This window comes from Rhea pennata, chromosome 19 (assembly GCF_028389875.1).
Source record: "Rhea pennata isolate bPtePen1 chromosome 19, bPtePen1.pri, whole genome shotgun sequence".
In the NCBI taxonomy this organism is placed as follows: domain Eukaryota; kingdom Metazoa; phylum Chordata; class Aves; order Rheiformes; family Rheidae; genus Rhea; species Rhea pennata.
In genome coordinates, this window is record NC_084681.1 from 1,354,894 (window position 1) to 1,375,734 (window position 20,841).

A 20,841-nucleotide genomic window follows, 5' to 3' on the forward strand; every position below is an offset into this window, starting at 1 on the left:
AGCGCAGCCTCGAAGGCCCCGCCCCGCGGAAGGCGCCACGTACCAATGAGAGCGCGAGGCGCCCGGGCTCAGCCAGTCAGAGGAGAGAGAGGGCGGAAGTGCCCCACGAGGCTGACGCCGGCAGCGACTGGGCAAGAGAGCGGAAGTAAACAACTGGCACCGCAGCCAATCAGAACTGCTCGCTGAGGACGAGCGACCAATCAGCTGGGGGTCGGTAGGTGGATTCTACTCTTAGCCAATCCACGATTTCGGAAAGCCAACCAAGCCAATCTGAGCAGGCCGAGGGAACGACCTTCCGTTAGAGCCAATCCTAGGGCAGCACCTTGACGGACGGAGCGTCTGCCCTATCAACGACTCAAAAAGAGGTGGGCGTTCGTCGGCGCCCAATGCGGAAGGCGTCGGCGCTTTGACGAGCAGGGGGAGCGGCCAATGGGCGCCTGCGCCATCATGGCGGCGCCCGGTGCGTGAGGCTGCGGCGGCGATGTCGGGACAGGGCGTGTGGCTGCGGGCCCGGGCGCGGCTGCGGCGCTTCCCCGAGCTGCTCGCGGGCTGCGGGGAGCAGGTAGGGCCGCGGGGCGCCGCCCCCCCCCCGCTCGGTCCCGGTCCGTCCCGTCCCGCTCCCCGTCCCCCCCCCGCGCGGTCCCGGTCCGTCCCGTCCCGCTCCCCGTCCCCCCCCCGGGCGGTCCCGGTCCGTCCCGTTATCGCCCCCCGCCCCGCGAGGTCCCGGTCCGCCCCGTTATCGCCCCCTGCCCCCGGGCGGTCCCGGTCCGTCCCGTTATCGCCCCCCCCCCCGGGCGGTCCCGGTCCGCCCCGTTATCGCCCCCCCCCCCCCCCCGCGGTCCCGGTCTGTCCCGTTATCGCCCCCCCCCCCCCGGGCGGTCCCGGTCCGTCCCGTTATCGCCCCCGTCCCCCCGCGGTCCCGGTCCGCCCCGCTCCCCGTCCCCCCGCGGTCCCGGTCTGTCCCGTTATCGCCCCCCCCCCCGGGCGGTCCCGGTCCGTCCCGTTATCGCCCCCGTCCCCCCGCGGTCCCGGTCCGCCCCGTTATCGCTCCCCGTCCCGGGCGCTCCCGGTCCTTCTCGGTCCGTCTCCCTTCGAGTTCGCCCTGCCCGTAACCCCCGGGATGGCCCCGGTCCGTCCCGGTGCCCGCGGCTCGGGCTCCGCGCCGCTCCCGCTGCCCGCTGCCGTGCTCATTCCCCGCAGGCAGCCGCCTACGGCCGGTGCGTGGCGGCGGCCTCGGCCGGCGGCGCGGAGCTGAGGCGGGACGCCTGCGCCCAGGAGTTCCGGGCGCTCAGGGACTGCTTCGCCCGGGCGGTAGGTACCGGGCCGCGGCCCCGCTGCGGCAGCGGGCGGCCCGGGGGGCAGCAGACCTCAGCGGCGCCGCCGCCCCCCGCTCCCTGCGAGGCGGCCCGGAGGGACGGCGCTGCCCCTCAGCCCCGTCGCTTCTCTTGGCAGGCGAAGACGGCGGCAAAGTGAGGCCGCGGTCCGCGAGCGGCCTGGAGCGCGCCCGTCGGGCCGAGCCGCCGCGGCCCGGCGCCTCCACGAGCAGCAGCGCTGCACGCAAAGCGGACGAAGGAAGGGGAAGCGCTGGCTGGCGTTTCACATCACGCTTTTCCTGCGCACCCCTGTTTCTCAAACAACGCATGTAAATAGATGTTTGGAAAGTATTTTTAAAATAAAATTCCAAAATCTGAGTCAGTGTGTCCTTAAGTTACAAAAACAGTGAACAAGAAATGTCAGCAGCTTGTCAAAAACGAAGCTACTGTCCAGCTACTGTCCGACAAGCAGCTATTCCCCTCTGACGAGCAGCTATCCCCCTTTTGTTCGCTGTGGTTCACTTGGCCAATGCTCAAACTACCCTATTGTTGGAACAAGCCTCTGGCGTCTGCCTGCCCTGGGGCTGCTGGATTCCACCTCGCCTTCCCCTGAGCAGCCAGAACTTACTGCCAGGCTTAGAGGAAACGCAGAATAGTCACTGCGGAGACAGCCTTGGCTCGTAGAGCAGAGATCGAACTCCCGGTCCAGTCCTCAGCCTTAAAGCAGGCTTATAGACGCTTACACTAAACCAAAGGAGAACTCCCTTCACTTTAAATCTATGCTTCACGGAGATCTTTCCTTCAGCTTTCTAGCCCTCGTTTCCCCAAGTCTGGAGTCTCAGATTCAGGACTGTTTCCTAGCTGCATATAAGCTCCAGCTTTGCTAAAGAGCAAAGTTTCCTGTAACAAAAAAACAGAAACCACAGTTCAAGGTCCCAGGCTCTGCGTAGGCTCTGTTACAGTTGGTCACCATTTGACAAGACAGAAACCAGCATTCAGGGCTGCAAGACCTGCAAGTTTGTAGTACTGGGTTAAGATAACAGCTGAGGGTCCAAGGTGCAGCACACTTGGGGAAGAAATCCAGCAGGCCCTGCAGCCAGTTTTTTGAATACTCAAGCTCTAATAGCAGCTATATATAGTGCAGTTGCTTGATCCCCTGAACATCGAATTAGACAGATTTTCCTCCCAACAACAGACCCTGTGCTGGTGAGAGGAGGAGGAGGACTACATTCTCACTATCTCTTCCACAGCAGCAGGGAAGGGTGGAGCAGAGAGAGGTTCAAAGAAAGCAGAAAGCACAAAGACTTCTTTCCCTCAGGCAAAGTAATCCCCTGCAGGTACCAAGCACAGCAGACCCCTCTCCCTGCCAGGGGAGCCACAGCCCTGTGGCTAACTAGGGCTTACAGATTTCTTTTTTTTAAGCAAAGACAACAAATTCAGATAACAATGCTTCAGCTTATTTTATTGATCTACACAGCTCAGCCTCCCCTCCAGTTTCTCCCGCCAAGCACTCCACACCCAGTACAAACAGTTCCTGGCACAGAGAGGTAATGCAGCTCCCTGCCGCCTTCCAGCTGAGGTTGGGGATGCCCAGAACCCATAGCCATTTTCCGTTTCCATTTGCTGAGGAACATCAGGAGCAACTTTGGTCCTTCGTGTTCATGCAGGTGAGACTGTGCCAAGGAACGTCACCACTACAGGCACGTCCTGAAGCCACAGGGAAAGGAGTCTGTCCTCACCCTGCCATGCAGACATAAGATGTATGGGAGAGGCCAGGACAGACAAAGTGCAAAAAGTCGGGGGGAACCAGCTCTTCCTCCAGCTCCCTTTCATTTTATAAAGGCTCATTAGTGCAGCAGGGCACAAAGCACAAACCCGTCTCCCCAGTGCAGACTTAGGCTAAGAAATGTGATCTATTGCCTTACCTGCCCCTGACAAACGCTGGCACGGGACACCTACAGAACAGTCCTCCTGCCACACGCAGTTCCAAGGATTACCAAACATGCTATTTGTGCTTTAAGACAGCGTAATGGAGAAGCTCACTTGTACTATGGAGGAAGTCCTGAGGGTTAAGGCTATGTCAGTCACATCTGAGACACACGTGGAAGTAACGCAGATGGTCCCCATGAAGCAGTTCAGCTGAATCCGTGGCTGTTGCCCTGTGGCTCTGTGTCACTTTATTTGGAGATTAAGATGACATCCTTCAAGCAACAGGCACACGTTCCAGATGCACTGCAACCTCCGACTGCTGGAGCAGGCAAACAGGAGCAAAGTACCCAAAGACCGAAGGCAGAGCCTTCCCCACGGTATTTACCAGAACCAGTGTGACAGTTCCACATATTCGATAACGACCCAGCCTCTGCTCTGAGAAATCCCGGCACATATGAACGCAGAGAGGCTAGTTTACCAAAGACACTTTGAGATACAGATATAAAAACCACCACAGTGATGAGGTCTGTGACTCCAGGCTGGGAAATTTCAGCCATTCTAGTGAGAGCTTTGGGATTTTATTTCTTACATTCGTAAGTCAGGATTAAAAAAAAAAAAAAAAAAAAAAAAAAAAAAGAAAAAAGGATGAATCACTGTCTGGGAGCCTGAAACAAACCAGGAGTCTTATAGAAGTTTTTCCCTTTCTTGCTCATAAAACGCATTACCGGGGCGGAGTACTGACATCTATGGATATAAAACACATTGTCGAATGTGACAATGGTTGTGAAAAAACACACAAAACAAACACGTTCCATCGAGTTACAGAGAAAAGAGGTAGGTATGCTTGAGCCAAGCCCCCAAGAACACCCTTTTAAGCCACATTTTTTTGCTCCTAAATGTTAGTCACTTCTTGCAGAAAGTCAAGCTGGTTTGGGGGGCAGGCTGCAGCCCCCGAGTTGAACTTCATAATGCACTTTAAAAGCACAGATGAGAGTGCGAGCATCCGGAGAGGGTGGAGAGAGCAAAGCTCTTTGTTATTGCTAGTGTGTGGCCAACCAACTAAATCCCTGGGAGTAGAGGCAGCACAACAGCAGCAGTTGTGCCTGTTTAAGGCAGCATTTCTACAAAACTAGGTTCCTAAACCACAACTATCCCCTAAACATGCAAGACTAACAGCTCCCATTTCAAAAGAAATACCAAAGCAATTGCCTAAGCCAGTCCTAAACCCAATCTGAATTGATGCATCTCCAAAGCAGAACAAAATCTTCCAGGAGGAGTTGTGCATCTCTCCCTGGTTCCCCTCTGCCTGCAATCCCAGACCTCTGCTCCAAAGCCCCAAACAGGCTGGGCTAAGGAACCCAACATACTTGCTGAAGAAGCCTTTCCAAGCAGGTGGGTGAACTGCATGGAGAACTGCCTCAGTTCTGAAAGGGTAAATGAGAGCCAGATGGAGAGGGCGATTCGATATGAACAAGAGGTTGAAAAGGTACTTGAAAGGTGGCCTGGCAGGAAACCAAGTTAGATGGCAACCTCTGAAAGCCAGAGGACAGCGAGAGATTATCTTTCATGGTTGCCATCTCCTTGGCCACCACTAGGCACACACAGGGAGGCGTTCCCACTACAGAGACTGGAGAAGCCCACAGTCCCCTGGACAGTATTCACAGGTCCAAGGAAATCCCATGGATCCAAGCATTGCATCCAACAAAGTGCTGCTGGTTTAGACTGACCACTGTCTGAGCAACACTGGCCAAAAAAGCAGCTGGTTAACTTGAACCTTCCCTACTGAGCCCATCAGCATTGTGCTGGTGGCCAACACCCTCAGCCACCCACCGAGCGCGACCACCCCACTCACATGCTCCCGTCTGCCTGCGTCATCTGTTTGATCTGCCGGCTGTGGACCACCTGCTGAGCTCCCTCCGCAACTTGGTTTAATCGTGTCTCTAGAGCACTCCGGAGGTCGTTTACTTTCACATCTGGAAGGGGATTCAGGCCAATGAAGACCCCCGCCCCCTGTGCAGCCTCCTCCTCCTCCTCCTCGTGAGGAAGCAGGTCCCGTCTCCTCCGGCGGAGGTCCAGGTCTGCCTGCAGTTTTAGGTCCCGATTAGGTTTGACATCGTGGTCCACCTTCTGGTCCCCATGGGCAGCCACTCCTTTCTCAGGCTTTTGGGCAGCACTATCCTCAGCATCTGGCTGCTTCTCAGCCTCATTTGAGAGGCTCCCATCTGCACGTTTCTGCTTGCTCAGGAGACTTCCTTGAGGATCCTGGACCATGTCCACCATGTTCTCCCGAGGAGCTTCTTTCTTCACCTCCATTTTGCTAGCCAGGTCCCTCTGCACGGCCTGCTGCAATTTGCCATTAGCACCCTCACCCCTCTCAGTATCTGCAGCTCTCTGACGCTCCCGTATGCGCTGCTCACTCCCTGCCACGTTCAGTTTACTTGAGGAGTCCAGCACAAGTGCCAGGTCTTTGGGCTCCACCTGACTCTGTGCTTTGGCTTTAAGGTCTGTTTCTGTGTCTCTTTCCAGACTCTTTCCTACTACTCCCTGAACTTTGGCAGCCCCTAATTGTTCTCTTTGGATGCGTGCTGTAGCTACTTCCACAGCTTTCAGGGAATTCTTCTCATGGACGTCTCTTCCAGCTTTGGCTTCGTGACCTCCTAAATTCTCTGCCAAGGGCTTCTTTTCTAGGTGGTTTCTGGCTGATGGAATGTGTTGGGCATTGCCAGGAAGGGGATCCCCATTCTCTGCAGCTTTTTTAACAGCTCTGTCCATCTCCTCCTGTGGTACCTTCAGATCCTTGGGAGGTACCCTAGGAATCTCACGCCTGTGCTCAGCCTCTTCCAGCCTTCCTGCAGTTCCTTTGCGCTGCTCTGCTGAGTTGGCAGGCTGCCTGCCCAACCCCTGCAGAGGGTGTTCCAGCGACTCTTTACCAACCAGCTTTGCAGCAGCTTCTTGTTTAGCTCCTGGGCCGTCTTCCTCCTTACTCTTGGAGTGTGGCACAGCAGGCTCCTGTTGCATTTCTGCTGCAGAAGACAAGTTGAAATGTAAAGTCTTTTTCTCATGATGAGTGACAGTTTCTCTTCTCCCACCACCATATCCTGCACAACAGGGGAGAGAAGATATCACCAGCCTCAAGGACCGCATGGGAGAACAAGGTGAGCTGTGAGGAAAAGCATTATCCCTACACACAGGGACATGGGTGGGGGATTGCCACCTCAGAGGCTCAGGGTTACTCGGAAACAATCAGAAATGGCTTCTGCAGAGTAGATCCCGCCATGTGCCAGAGGGACTCAGACCTTTCCCAGCCTGATTTTAAAGCTATTTTGAGCAGTGACAACCTCACAAGCAGACACACTCTTTGGTAGTATCCTTACCTTGTTTTGGCTTCTCCTCTCCTCCCTCTTCCTGTCTTTGCTGGTGGATCTCCTTGTGCTGCTCTTCAATCACAGCCAGCAGTTTTGCTTGCTGATCAAGTAGCTGCTTTTGCTGTACCTGCTGTTCTTTGATCACCTGCAGCAGCACGGCATGATCAAGCAGTTTTGCCTGCCCCACTTCTAAAAAATAAATAAATAAATAAAATAAGCAGATGGAAGAAAATGAGACCCGCTGAAAGCTGCAGAGCAGCCAGGACACACAAGGACTCTGGCATCACTCTTGCAGGATTTTTTTCATACCATGTCCTCCCTTTGGACAAGAGGAAATTCCCTTTTCAAATCCATGACCTAAAAACCTCACTAATAATCTCAGCACTGGAGCTACTGCAGTGGCTCTCCTCAGCAAGACAGTCCAAGTCTGCAACCAGTGCCAGTTCAGCGGGAGGGAGAGGAGCACGTGGTACAGCTCTGCTTCTTGCACCGATGGCAATCACAATAGCAGCACTGCAGAGTGTCTTCACTAGGAATGATAGCCAAAAGCCCAGAATAGCTGCTCACTAATGCAGGTGCTAACTCAGGACACTGCTCTCTAAAGAAGTTGTAGGTGGAGGGGTCAAAGCTAAGCTCTCGTTATTAACTGCTCAGTGAGAACAGCCAGGAAGCAGGGTCACAGCGGAGGCAGGTTTGCTGCGGGTCCCTGTGCTTAGAAGGACAGAAGTCTGGTTGGCACAGGAACAAGAAGAGGATAGGACTGGCAGAAGTCAGTCAAGAGAGCAAGTGGTTCAGCTTCCCAAGTGAGGTGGGTTGATTTTAGAGTTGCCTTGGTGCCTCAGGAAGCTCCAGCACTGCTGCAGCTTGGCTCTTGAGATCAGCCAGCCTTCTCAAACACTGATCACCTCTTTTCATGCACTATAAGGACTTCATCCCAGCTACCCTGGGTTTCAGGTCACCTCCCGCTGACCTGAGACATTGCTGCAATAAAACAAAACTCCACACGTCAATAAAATACAAGGAAATCCTTGCCCATTGACTCTACACAGCCATAAAGACTTTCAAGAGCAAGTTACACAGAAGTGATGAGTGCATTTAGGGCCAAGCAGAAGTGACTCAAGTTGATCCACTTGCTGCTGCAAGCTACACGTCATGGACAAAATAGGAGCCCCAGGTCTGCACGGAAACATTGCTGCATTTTCTCCTCTTGGACAGACACCCAGGCATATCATATCTGGACAGCATGAACTTGTGTGTCACTTGCCTCCCACATCAACAAGCAGCTTTTCTGCAAAACTCAAGGTGTTTCTAGAATATTTTCCCTCTAAGGAAATAATGTCAAAATTAATAGCCTGTAAAATGCCATTTAAATTGAAAAAGGATGCTGTCCAGGTTAATCCTTTTCAAGTATGCACTGCCTCCCCCTGTCCTGCTAATAACCCACAAGGTGATTAAAGGGAAGTATTTTCAGTTCACATTAGAACGCTATTAACCAAGGGCCTCTGGAATTCCCCTTTCACTTCCATTTACAGAAAGCTAGGTTATGAGGGGGAATTCAGTCATTTCAAAAGAGCAATTGACTTCTCAAGATCTGTTTATTTTCTGCACTTTTCTCAGAATAAACAATGAAAACAGAAGTCATTTCTACTATCTCATTTTCCGAGTCTGCCAGGTCCCAGCTCAGCATGGGAATGTTTGGGTTTAACACGCAGCAAGCAAAGGTTTAATGCCAAATCAAAGCATTTCGCATTGAGAGCTTTACAAACACATGTATCTCCTGTATTTGTGTAACACACCTCTTCCACACAAACAAAAGGCTACACTAAGTCCCAGCTCTTCCTTTGATCTTGGGGGAAGCAGGCCTCAGTCACTGCTTTTGCTAGATTTTAACAGACATTCTTCATAAAAAGCATCTTAATTATAAAATGAAAGTACTTGAGTTTGTACAGCCAAGGGCAGCTAAAACTGGAGCACAGCAACAACAGCCCCAGAGAGGCAACTACTTGCAGAAGGTATGCATGGAGTTACATGGCCTGCTGTCTTGTCTTGCTCCCATGAAGCTTTTTCACTCTTTCTACCCTCTTTCAGCCTTTTAAGTACAAAGATCAGCCCTGAGCAGAGGAACAGAACAAGCCCAAGGTACCTTTTGGTGACATCCTCATAGGAGAGCTTCCCTGGCAAGTTCAACACACACATTAGGATGGAAAACTCCACACAAACTCAGATCCCTGAATCCTCCTTGAAATACGACAAGCTCTCATGGCCCATAGCTGCTATTAGCTTTTTACACTCATTTTTTCAGTCCCATTGAAATGCAAAAGGAAAAGAAACCAATTAGGAAACCAAGATGTAACCACCAAAAAGGAGGGTGATATGGTCCCTGTGTGTAGAGGCTCTTAGTTGCAATCAGTCTCAGGATCAAATGCCCATCATGTCTGGACCAGAATACCAGGGATCACATGAATACGATCAGCCAAGGGGATTCATGGCCTGTGCACAGTGCAAGTCCCAAGCTCCGAGTCCGACCTCTCACATCCTAGCAAGGCAAAGATTGAAGGCAACGTGCTCAGCCTGAGGAAGGGCCCACCACAGAGTAACAGCACTACTGTGGAAACACCTCATGGAAGGGGAAAGGTGCGGATGGGACTTCAAGGCCGCTCCTCTGCACAGCTATACACCCCAGGGTTCCCCACGCACTGCAGCTGGCTTCTCTCCCATGCCAAAGGCCCCAGGGCTGTTGGATGATGCCTACAGAGGAGCACCATGCTGCTGGGTCCCCATTTTCTTAAGCCAGACAGTTTCACTCCAGTCATGCTCTTATTGACTCAGCACTGCCTGCACTTGGGACCTGGGGAGAAGACAGGCCTAGATTCCATCGTGACTCACATCCTCGAGCAGGCCCTGCCAGGGACTTCACTTTGGAACATGCCAGCCTCTGCCGGAGGCGTTAGCCCGCTGGAGACAGGCACTAATTGCTGCCGTCGCCGAGGTGACTATGGCCTAAAGCTATGTGCTCACAAGAGCCAAGAAGAACAGACTGGCTGGCACGTTCCTCCTGCAGCGAAATATCTTGCACTTATACCTCAGGCTCCTAGAGGGAGCTCGACACCCTCCCCTCCTTGCACGCCCCAGGGACTTGAACTCACCCTCCAGCTTGTTCTCTGCATTCTCCTTTTGCTTTTCCTCAGTATTTCTGATCTCTCTCTGCTCCAGCTGCTGGGCCTGAGCGGGGTCTGCTCTGTCTAGGAGGGGCAGCTCTTGCTTTTCACCTGTGGACAAACAGACCAACAGACCTTTGTAGTTGATAAGGACGCTCCAGCAGCAGATGTTCTCTAAAATGACTCCACATCGCGTTGTCCCTCCCTGCCTAAGCCAGCACAGTTTATATTCAACCTGATGACTGCAAGGGAAGTAATAAAAAAAAAATATTTAACAATCTTATAGACTCATGGCAGTGAGCCAGTGCTAACTACCTTAGCCAATTAAAATGCAAGAACTGTTCTAACTAGCTTTTAGATGGGCACTTAGCAATGTGTTACCTGTCAAGATCTCCCAGCTCTGTGTCCCCAGTGAGTTCGGAGACGCACAGGAACAGCATGGCACCTGACATTTAGTAGGCTAGCAAACAACTGTTTGACAGATATTATAGTAGCTGTCAAAGCTACCAGATTCCTCCTTTTCCCCAACAGCTGCTGAAGGGGCTGTGCATACTCACATGCTAATCTTGTGAAATTAAAAGGAATCACTGGGATGTAGGTGGAAATAACCAAATTGCCCAGTCACCAGGGAGAGATTATAGGACAAGAGGAGAATTTGTACAGATGAGCCACAGTGGGGGGGAGCTTACCAGGGTCAGCTTCCTTCTCTATGGACTTCACAACCTCCTCTGCTTTCCTGGGTAGCTGGAGATTTGATTTCTCCTTGACACCTGCAGCCTCAGCTTTCTTCTCGCTGTCCAGCATGGCAGCTTGAGCTTTGGCTTCCAACACTCGTTTGTCTGGCTCCAGATCTTTGTATGGCGGCTTGCCATCCTGCTGCACGTTCACCTCCAGGACGTTCTTCAGATTCTTAACAGGCTTGTCAGTCCCTCCCCGCAGTTGGTTCTCAGCAATTGCTTCCATCCCTTGTTTCAGGCCAAGCACCTCTTTCTTGGGATTCAGTTCGACTGGCTCTTCCACTGCTGGCTTGAGCAGATTATCATTGGCTTCTCCAAGTGCAAGCTTTTTCTCATCAGATTCCTCCCGCTCCCGCCCCATGTCCACAATCACTTCGTCATGCGGGACAGGCGGCTCATGGCGATGCGCTTCTCCCACAGGCAGGGCAATCCCTAGGGTGGATGTCAGACAGCATTAGAGGGCTTGTTATTGATGTGAGAAAACAACATCCAGCAGGTTCACAGCGCACGAGGCACCCAACTACCTACTGCCCTTTCTCAGCTGCCTGCACTTGCTTTCTCATCAAGAGGCTGCATTCCTAACAAGCCTCAAGAGCAGCAAACAATAAATCATCTTCAGTCTACAAGGTAAAAAGCAGAGATCAGGATCTTTACTTGAAATAATGCTACAGAACACTCTTTAACATATATCTCCCAGCTCCAAAGCTGACACCCTTTCTCCCCAGACTCCTCCTTACCTTGATCAGGCCGGTCAAGCTGTACTTGTTCCTGTAACTTTTCTCCTTCTTCATCTCTCTTGGGTACCTCCATGGGCTCCTTGATCTGTGGCTGCTCCATCTCTTCCTTCTCATCCAGTAGCTTTGGTTTATCACGGTCATCCTCTGCCTCCTCTACCACTGGGTTCTGGTCTGTAAATGCAGGACAGTTAATAGAGCAAGGTCATGCATGGCTGCACTGTCAATCCACCAACAGGATCAAGGCAAATTCTCTGCCTGCTGCAACCCTGTTTCTCCAACGCAAGCTCAGCAGCTATTTTTCTTCCAGTGCTAGTATTTAGAGGTTGAGGGTTGTTGTTCTGGGGTTGGTCTGTTTGTTTTCCTAACTGTCAGTTTTTATGAAGCTACTTAACACACAAGCCAATGCCATTTAGCTAGTAGGGCGTTGCGAGGGAGCCGCGCGCCGCTGCAAGCCCGTGCCACCAGATGGTAGCATCGACCCGGGCTCCCCTGCTCACCGACACCAAAGCAAGGAGCGCAAGCAAGGCTGGGGCCCGGGGCCCAGCAGAAGCCACCAGGGCCGCCCAGAGCTCCCCATTCTCCTCCCTGCTCCCACCTGCGCTAGGGGGGAGTGGTTCAATGCCTTTTTTTCCCTCTCTCTCCCCCTATTTTGTGCAAAAGCATTTGCTTTTGAAGGATGAACCGAGCAAGTGAGGGAGGAGAGCTGCATGACCCCAGAGAAGGCACTGAGTTTTCAGGAAAGCAATTAAACGACCACTGGAACAAACACTCAAGTGACATGGGGGATTCTCTTGATCTCCTAGAAAGAGGGTGTTTCTGGAAGACACATCTCTGTCAAACAAGTATTGGGCTCAGCACAGGAGTAACCATGAGGAATTCATGGCACGTTACATGAGATCAGACAACAGGCTCTTCTGACCTTAGAGACTAAGAGAGCAGATGAAGGAAGACTGATACAGTCCACACATGTAGTAAACTCTTCCTTAGCAGAGAAGCAGTAAAGGAAATCTAATTGTTTCCCAGCACTGAAGTTGTACTGCAGATTGTTTTCCATCCAAACTAAAAAAAAAAAAATGCATCTTCGCTAACAAAAAAAATTCTCAACTCTTCCCCCCATTTGTCCTCCCCCATGTGATTTCCTTTGGGGAATTAATTCTATAAACATCTTTCAATTTTCTCCTCCCCCTCTGCAGGGCTGGTGCGATTTATTACAAGATGAACTCATGGGAAAGGAGAGATTGCCACAACTTCAGCTGCGTGGGCCTTACCCAAGTTGGGAAAAAAAAGGAAAAAAAAAAAAAAAAAAAAAGGAAAAAAAAAAAAGGAGAACAAAATCCTGGCCCAGAGGGAGCCATGCCAGAACTACCCAGCACTTGTCCAGGAACCTGGAATCTCTGGCCTAGAGCACTGCACCCAGTTGCAAAGGGACATGCACTTGGGCTGGCTGTTTTTCAAAGTTTCCTTGGTTCAGTATTGATGACAGGAGGGAAAAGGGACTTGGATTTTCTGAGAAATTCTCATCTAGTGCCCCAGGGTTTCTCTCCATTGAGGGACTTTACAGAGTTCAGCAAGTCAAGGCAGGACACTCCTCCTTTCAGGAAAAAAAATGAATGCAAGAACCAGTGCCCACTCCTGGATGGAGGCCCTGGGAAGCAGGACGCTGAGCCCTGGGGAGGGGAGGTGCTCTGCATTTTCTTGTATGGATGTTCCCAGCTAAATTTTGGCTTCATAGCAACAATCTTTCTACTCTGTTGGAGGAAAGTTTTCGTTAATCGCTTCATGAAGCTGGAAGATTGTTGCATTCAGAGAAGGCTGCACCTCATCTGAAACATGGGGATCTAGAGCACTGCAATACAGTCACAGCTGACCTCAGGTCCAGAAAGAAATTACAGCCAGAGGTAGCCATAAAGCAAGATGATGTTCAAGAGCAAAAGACGGGGGAGGAAGCTTTCCATGCAAATGGGAAAACAGAAGAAAAACAGGAATACCTCTGCCTTTCATAGCTGCAGTCTAGTCAGACGATGTAGTCACACACGCGCAGGGCTGCCCAGCACACTGCAGCAGGTGAAGCCACCAGTGTGTCCAGGACACAGTTAAGTCCCTGGGGGAGGCCCTGTTCACAGAATCACAGAATGGTTGAGGTTGGAAGGGACCTCCGGAGAGCGTCTAGTAGCCCAGCCCCCCTGCTCAGGCAGGGTCACCTAGAGCACGCAGCACAGGATTGTGTCCAGATAGGTTTTGGATATCTCCAAGGACAGAGACTCCACAACCTCTCTTTTGCTGTAAGAAGCGTCAATCATAAATCAAGAGAGGGCTTATATGTTCCGCATTGTGAAAACAATGCGAGAAAAGACAAAAACAAAACAAAAACAAAAATAAAAGTCTCCGCACCATAATAAGACAAAGTTGCCTCTAAGCCGTCATTTGCTCAGCAGGAAACAAAATTAAGTTCATCATCAGGGCGTGAATTAACGGCCTCTCACGCTGCATGGAAATCTATAAGGGGCTATATGTGGTTTGCAGAGAACAATTTTGCTCAGGATGTGTAATAATCACTCTAACTGTCTAGTCGCCCTTCAGGTCCCTTCGGAGAGTGTTACAGTAATGCTGTGCCTCTTAATGTTTTATGAGTGGCGTTGGACTTTACAGGCAAAGGCTGAGAGGCTATAAAAGCTTCTTGGCTTACAACAACAAAATCTCAGCGTTAGGCACCAAGGAGGGTTTTCTTTGCCTTATGAGGAAGTCCAGACCCTTGCTGCTAGCAGGTCCTTCCGAACCACCCCAGCTTACGATCCTCTTTAGCGGCTCTGCTCACATTTACACGCAGAGAAGCAAAGGGGGCTGCCAGGGGACAGCCAAGGCTTGCTGCAGCTGATTTGTGTGTGTGCATGTGCGCGCGTATGTGTTGTGGTTTGCCAACGGCCTCTCTAGGCTGCAATAAAATTTCATGATTAGCAACCTAAAAGCTTCCCTTCCCCCCCGCTCCTGGTTTGGATAGTAGCAATGGTCCCAGAAAGACATTAAATCTCTCCTCACATGGTTTTCATATCGCTCTTGTCCACCGCAGTAACGACCGTAGCCGAAACCTGCGTTTACACATCCTGCTCTTTCGGAAGCGATAGCGAGACTGGCCCTGCCGAGCTCCTGCTGAGCGGACGGGGAGCGGGCGAAGGGCGCAGCGACGTCCCGGGAGCCGCGCACGAGGACACGGCCCGGGGAGCGCGCTGCCTGCTTCCCCCCGCCCCGGCCTCGCGTCGCTTCTGCTCCTTCGCAGCACCGCTCTCCTCTGGAGGCCGTGACCCCCCCCCGGCGCCCGGCCTCCGCTCCCTGCGCTCCCGCAAGCCGCCCCGAGCCACCCCGCCCGGGGCGGGGGGCGCTGCGGGAGCCCCGCGGGTCCGGAGCGCTCTCCCAGCGCGCCCGCCTGCTGCTCCGGGCGCGCAGAGCCCTGGCACAGGCAGGCTGCCAGACAGCTTCGTTTTCCAGGTTAGGGTCAAAGTTAGACAGTTCTACGACCCGCTCGCGGCGCGCAGCGAAAGACAAGGAGCTCGGGGAGACGCAGCCCGCCCGGCGGCCGCGCAGCGCCGGCCGCACGCCTCGGGGCAGGGCCGCCGCCGGCCCGCGCCGCGGCTCCCGCCGGGGCCAGCCGAGGGCATCGAGCCGCTCCAGCGCGGTTCCGGCGCCCGGACTCGCTCACGTCGCTCCAGCGCGGCGCAGCGAAGCGGCTCCGCTTCGTACGACCCGCGAAAGGAGCGCGGCGCCGCGGGAGCCAAAGGGAAGGCGGCTCCGCGGCTCCCCGCTCTGCCCCCCTCCGAGGACGGGGAGGAAGCCCCCGGGCCCCGCCGCGCCGAGCCCCCCCGCCGCCCCCAGCGCCTGAAACGGTTACAGATTTCACAAGGTTATCGAATGGCATCACTGAAATTAGTTCACAGTTGTCTCCTGACGCACCCGCAGTAAAAACGAACCCAAATTACAAGAGGCTGATAGTTCCTTTTCTGTGTCACAGGCACTATTAAAAGCCCTCTCTCACAAAGCACCAGGGAGAGCTGTAGCAGAGTCAAGCTGTTCCTGCAGCTATTAGGAACTGCGTATAATCCGCGCTCCGCACATGCTCGGGGCCGCGCCGCCTAATAACACAGCCGGCCCGGCCGGCGGGGACGCGAGCTGCATCGCGGCAGGTTTCCTCGGGGGCAGACACACGCGTGCTGCGGCGGGCACGGGAAGGCACGGCGCAGCGCCCTGCCCGGCCCCGCGCCACCGCCGCCGGCCCGGCCGAGACGCCGGCCTACGCTTTGCCCCAGTCCATTAAAAAAAAAAAAAAAAAAAAAAAAAAAAAAAAAAGGAACAACAAATGCAAGGAGAGGCGTAAAGGGGAACATAGTCTCCGGGCTACGCCGAAGCCGGGGCGCTGCGCGGGAGCGCCGGGGAAAGGGCGCTCTTGCACAAGGAGCGTGAATCAGGTCTTTGTTGTGAGATATTGCACAACGCGCGCGAGAGAAAACGAAGCAGCCACGATCAAGTAAGGAGCTGAAAAATATTACAAAATCTTAATCCGCCCCATGAGACCCTCTAGGGTGCTTTCAAATACAGAGAGAAATTGCCTAATTAGCTTTTTTTTTTTTTTTTTTTTAATGGATAATTGCCTTCATGAGCTTTCACAGGCAGCTTAGCAACCTTTTAACATACACACACACACTGTATGGAACAGCCGAATGCTTCTGAAAGGGGTTTTATACCTTTCCCGAAGAGCTGCTGACAGTAAACCTCAAGCAATACAGGCAGGGGCTGTAATGGGCACTTGGGTGTCATTAGTAAAAACACTATTCAGAGTTCGCTGGTCAATATGTGTTCACATAAAAGGGCAATGTTCTAATATTCATAATCCCCAGGCCCACAGGGCAGGGTTTTAATGAAAGTCTGCACAGTTCTGGTCTCCGCAACATCAAAGAGACCAATAAAACTCCTCTCGCATGCTGACAGGCGAAAGTCAGACGGCGAGCGCAGAGGCGGGACGAGGCCCGGCCCCGAGCTTTGCCTCGGCGAGGCAGCTCCGGCGGGAGCGGGCTGGGGGCCGGCGCGCCGCCCCCGGAGCCGCCGCGCGTTTCTGCTAAAGCCTCGTGCGAGGAACGAGCAGCAGATGTGGGCTGACGAGGGCACCCAGGTGATGCGGGGCCGCCCGCATCCTGCGCGCCCCGAACGACAGGATGCAGCTGCCGCAGCGTTTTCCCGGCCGCGGGCTTGTACCTTTGCAAAACAAGGCCGGCTCGGACAAGGCAGGGGGAGCTGCGGAGGGAAGAAGGGCACCATTTAACGCCTCTCATTGCTAGTCAAGCCGACATCCTGCGGAGACGCAGCGAGGCACGGCTCCAGGGCCGGCGCGGGAGCAGGGCTGCGGCTCTCCCGGGGCAGCGCTTGCTCGCCGAGCACACGGCGTCCTGCCGGCCGCGGCTCCCTCGGCACCGGCCGCGGCTCGGGCTCATTGTTTCACTTCCTCTCCCCGGCTCGTTCTCACCCTGCTCCATCCCACTTCCTCCTCCCACAGGATGAGGCTTCCAAGCCAGGCTCCGCTTCCCAGGGAAGAGCAACCTCCTCCCTCCCCCCCTCCAGGCCCCCGCGCTCGCCCGGCACAAAACAAACCAAGGTGCACTGGGAAGGAAGCAGAGATTTCACAGGGAACGCGCTTGTTAGTGTGTTAGGAGCTGCACAGCTTGTCCCTGGGAAGTTTATGAGCCGAGTGCCTAAAAATGCCTTCCTCCTAGGTAGGATTATTTAATCCAGCATCAAGTACTATGCAATAAGGACTAATGCTGACGAGCTCTAAATACATGCAGTGGGTATGCCAGGGCAACTTAAGATTCGCTGCGCTACATGATGATTAAACGCAGGCTTCCTGCTCTGCCGCCCCGGTTCACGCAGAGAAGCGGAGAAGAGATTTAGCAAACTCCAGCGGACACCGTCTTTTATGGGACTTCTTTTTATTTTCCCAGTCACAAGAACACGTGTCATTAGCAGCCCCTCCTGAAACGAGCAGCTGTTCTCTGGCCATTACTGCTCCAAAATTAACCAAGACGGAAGAATTCAATTGCATCCCTCCTCCTAGCCCTGCTGAGTGTGCACGATTAAGGGATTGAGAGCATCTTTTGCTAAGAGTTCATGGGCATCTCAGTGCCTGAGAAGGCACGCGTGCCTTGGATGAACCGGTAGCACGAACATATAAAACCCCACCGTCAGGGACGGAGCAACCCAGGAGTGAATGTTATCGGAGGCAACACCGGTGTCTCGGAGACACTCAAATCTGTTCAGCAGGAACATAGCCAACAACCAGGAGGAGGATAATCTCCAGAAGAGGCAGCCCTTTTCTCGCTTCCGTTCTCAATCTCTGCGAGGCTATTTCAAGGCCCCCAAAGAACAAAAAACCCGAGCAGAACCAAACAAAAATAAAATAAAGAAACAGGACACAGCCACAGATGAGGGGCAGCACAGGGTCACACGACACCTGCTAGCGATGGCCTTGCAAGGCAAGCCTGCAGCTGGGGAAGGGAGGGTTTGACCGTAATTCTATCAACGGCCACAGTAAACAAATAATAAATAACGTGAACCAGTAAACAAAGCTGAGGCATAATCACGGGCTTTGTCAGAGCTAAAACCGAATCCAAATTTATATCCTCACAACCAAAAAAAAGTCAGTGCCCATAAATTTACATACCTTTGAGTGCAATGAATGGCTTGTTATTGGAACCATGGACAATGTGCTGGCAGAAACAGTGAAAGCAGCCCTGTTTGGCTCCTTGCACCCTTCATACAGGTGGCCAGCACAGAGCTATCTCTGGGCTGTGCTCACAGAGCTGCTTTTATTACCCCGCATGGGTAGTTCTGTGCTCTGTCACTAGAGGGGAGCCCTAGCCTCCCCAAGAGGCTCTACTTTCCCCTTCCTTCCTTTTCTGAAAGGACTGCCCTCAAGAAGGTATCCTCAGAGCTCCTATCAGGCATTTCCAGAAGGCAAAACTGCACGTTTTTCTAGCAAAAAGTTTCTAGTATGTTCTAAAGATGCACAGAAATCCTGGAAACAACTCTGCTTCTTCCACAGTTTTTTTTTTTTCCCCCAGAGATGGAGCCGGGAAGAAGGGCTAGGAGGCACGACTCAAGCACACACTTACCTGGAATTTTGACAGAATCCTGGTCAATTCTGGCTTCCTCTCCTTCAAGGTGCTCCAAGCCCACTGCTTCTGCCTTCCCAGGAGTGTCCTCCGTTGCAGACAAAGTGGTGTATGTACTAATAACCAGCATTCCCAGGCCAATCCACAGTATAATCTGCACAGTGTGTCAGAGCTTCAGTTAACATGGTAAAACAAATGGGATTGCTGTATACAATATTCTTCACACAAACAGTATCTCCGAACAGTTCAAAGCTCAGTACAATTACAGATGTCAATGAGAGAAAAGGAGAGAATTATAGGAGGCAAAAAGAAACAAACATTAGCATTTGGCTGAGCTTTGTATATGGGTGTAGATACAAGCAAGTGATAGTTTCAGGTGCTGAAAGCTCTTGAGAAAGATGACTCCTGTAGAAGTCATCAGAAGGGCTCAGAAGCAAGTGGATGAGGTATAAGAACAGTAAAATGCATCTGGTGGACAAGGGTCCAGCTGCAAAGACTCATTCCCAGGTATTTTCAGCAGCTACATTAGAACACCCTCAAATCAGATCTGGCTGAGAACAGCAGACTGACCTGTTTACAACCTGGAAATGTTTCTAGTGAATTGTTTAAAAATTCTTATTTTTGAGAACAAGCACAAGACCTTCACAAAGTCCTGGTGGCTAGTGCTCAAGAAACTGATAAGAAGCGACTTGCTGATTTCCAAAGAGCTGAGACCAAACGGGGGGGGAAGGGGGAGGAGCAGCAGCAAGATGGAATCTGGATCCTGAGAAGGGAAGAACTCTGAAGTTCTCCAACTTAGAAAGGAGAAGGAGAACACTACTAAAAGGCAAGTTTCTACAGCTAATTTTATCATTATGAAAAGACAAATATCACAGGGTCTAATTACACATGAGCTATAAGAATACGAAACTCTGCACTTTTGATTTAAAAATCTCCGGCAGTGCTGCAATTGACGGGATAACGCAAGGACAAGCGAGATGCGCAGGAGCAATATGGACATAGGAACATTTGCCTGTTCACGTGGCAGAGCTGCCAAAAGCCTGTCTGCTGCTCCAAATGGAAGCAGTACCAGTTCAAAGAGCTGAGTGGATGGATTGCTGGCTGACAACACTGACTGGTAAGATTTAATTAAACTCCAATATATTATTTTTACCTAGTTAATCATGGCAATTGTCACGGTAAGGGCTTCCCATGGAACCTGGTCTGCATGTCAACGAGTCTACGCTGCTATGAGTGACTGGTAGGAGAAACTGTGCTGAAGACCGCAGGCAAAGAAATTGCACCCTCCACTAGAAACTCGGGCCTCCCTGCAAACAACTTCTCCCAAAGGCGCACAAGACCATGAAAGCAACAGGAACAATCACATGCAAAACAAAACATCTCCACAAAGCTGAGAATTTAAACGTTTGCAATAAACTGGTATTTATTATGCAGGAATTTCTTCCTCCCCCCCCCCTTTTTTTTTTATACATCCTGCTCTGCAGTGTTACAGATCTGGCTCATTTCTACCGCTCTGCATACGGGAGCAAAGGTTCCAAGGCAGCGCTGCGAACTGCATCTTCTCTTTATTTGCAACCAGCCCCCACGCGGTGCGGCACACTCGGGGCGTGCAGGCAGCACACTGCTGCGTCTTCTCTCTGCTTTTTGCCAGTTTCCATCTCCGCCCCTGCTGTGTGCGTGCTGACTGCAGGCTTGCTGGGGTGAGGACGCTGCTTTTTTCACCACATGCCTAACAGGAACAACTCGCTATGCATGCTTCACAAGCCAGTCATATAAAAGTCTCTACCTGCCAAAGAAACTGCTTCTTTGGTACAAGATATTGTTACTGTCCAGTAGAAGCCAACCAACAAGCTGCTGGCTCCTTCTGGAGGGAGGTACAGTACGCAGAGTACACAGGTAATTCCGACCTGTGTTGCAACATCAGGAGCTCATGAGAGGACCATGCCCTGTGGGATGGTATGCTCTCCCCTATTCTTCCAAAAGCCTTAATCAGCAACATTTAAGACAAAATTAACACAGAGCACAACAAAAGGATGCAACTCAGCTTGAGAAAAACCAGGAATGGCTGCCAGGCTCTGCGACCATAACTGAAGGCTGCCGTGGGCTGCAAGAAGGAAAAGACTGGAAATAAGGGGAAGAACTGAAACCGGATGGGAAGGTTTAAATGTTGCCACCCCAAGCGAGGGACAAGAAGCTAATGTTTTGTTCTCCCACTATGCTGAGAGAGGTTGCCCAGAAACACAGGTCACTTTGGTCCAGAGCCATGGCCCAGGAGACCCCATTCTCGGCATACTTCTGCAGACAGGAAGACGCCCTCAGAAGGAAAAGGTTGGCGGGATGTGAAGCAGCTCTGGACAAGACTAGATGCATGGTCAGAGAGCAGAGGCCAGATCTTAGAGATGCTGTAAAGGAAACAAAAGTAAAATCTGGTCCCTGCCTTGCTGTGTG

The 20,841-nt window shown here is 52.3% G+C and overlaps 2 protein-coding genes across 5 annotated transcripts in view; one reads left to right on the forward strand and one right to left on the reverse strand.

Moving 5' to 3' along the window:
- Positions 1-397: 397 nt before the first annotated feature.
- On the forward strand, positions 398-1,691 carry NDUFAF8 (NADH:ubiquinone oxidoreductase complex assembly factor 8). Its single transcript, XM_062591877.1, has 3 exons — positions 398-562; positions 1,201-1,311; positions 1,453-1,691. Exons 1-3 carry the CDS (start codon positions 482-484, stop codon positions 1,471-1,473), a joined length of 213 nt encoding a protein of 70 aa, XP_062447861.1. The 5' UTR covers positions 398-481; the 3' UTR covers positions 1,474-1,691.
- A 1,057-nt stretch (positions 1,692-2,748) lies between these two features.
- The window catches only part of SLC38A10 (solute carrier family 38 member 10), a 40,339-nt gene continuing 22,246 nt past the window's right edge, over positions 2,749-20,841 (reverse strand). For 3 of the 4 annotated variants that reach the window (XM_062591688.1, XM_062591685.1, XM_062591686.1), the window contains 6 exons: positions 18,394-18,547; positions 11,240-11,410; positions 10,455-10,934; positions 9,754-9,876; positions 6,617-6,796; positions 2,749-6,340 (listed from right to left, as the gene is read on the reverse strand). In XM_062591688.1, coding sequence (XP_062447672.1) covers positions 5,091-6,340; positions 6,617-6,796; positions 9,754-9,876; positions 10,455-10,934; positions 11,240-11,410; positions 18,394-18,547 — 2,358 coding nt within the window. In that variant the 3' untranslated portion in view covers positions 2,749-5,090. The remainder of the gene's footprint in view (positions 6,341-6,616; positions 6,797-9,753; positions 9,877-10,454; positions 10,935-11,239; positions 11,411-18,393; positions 18,548-20,841) is intronic. The other variant, XM_062591687.1, reaches the window with a different exon arrangement.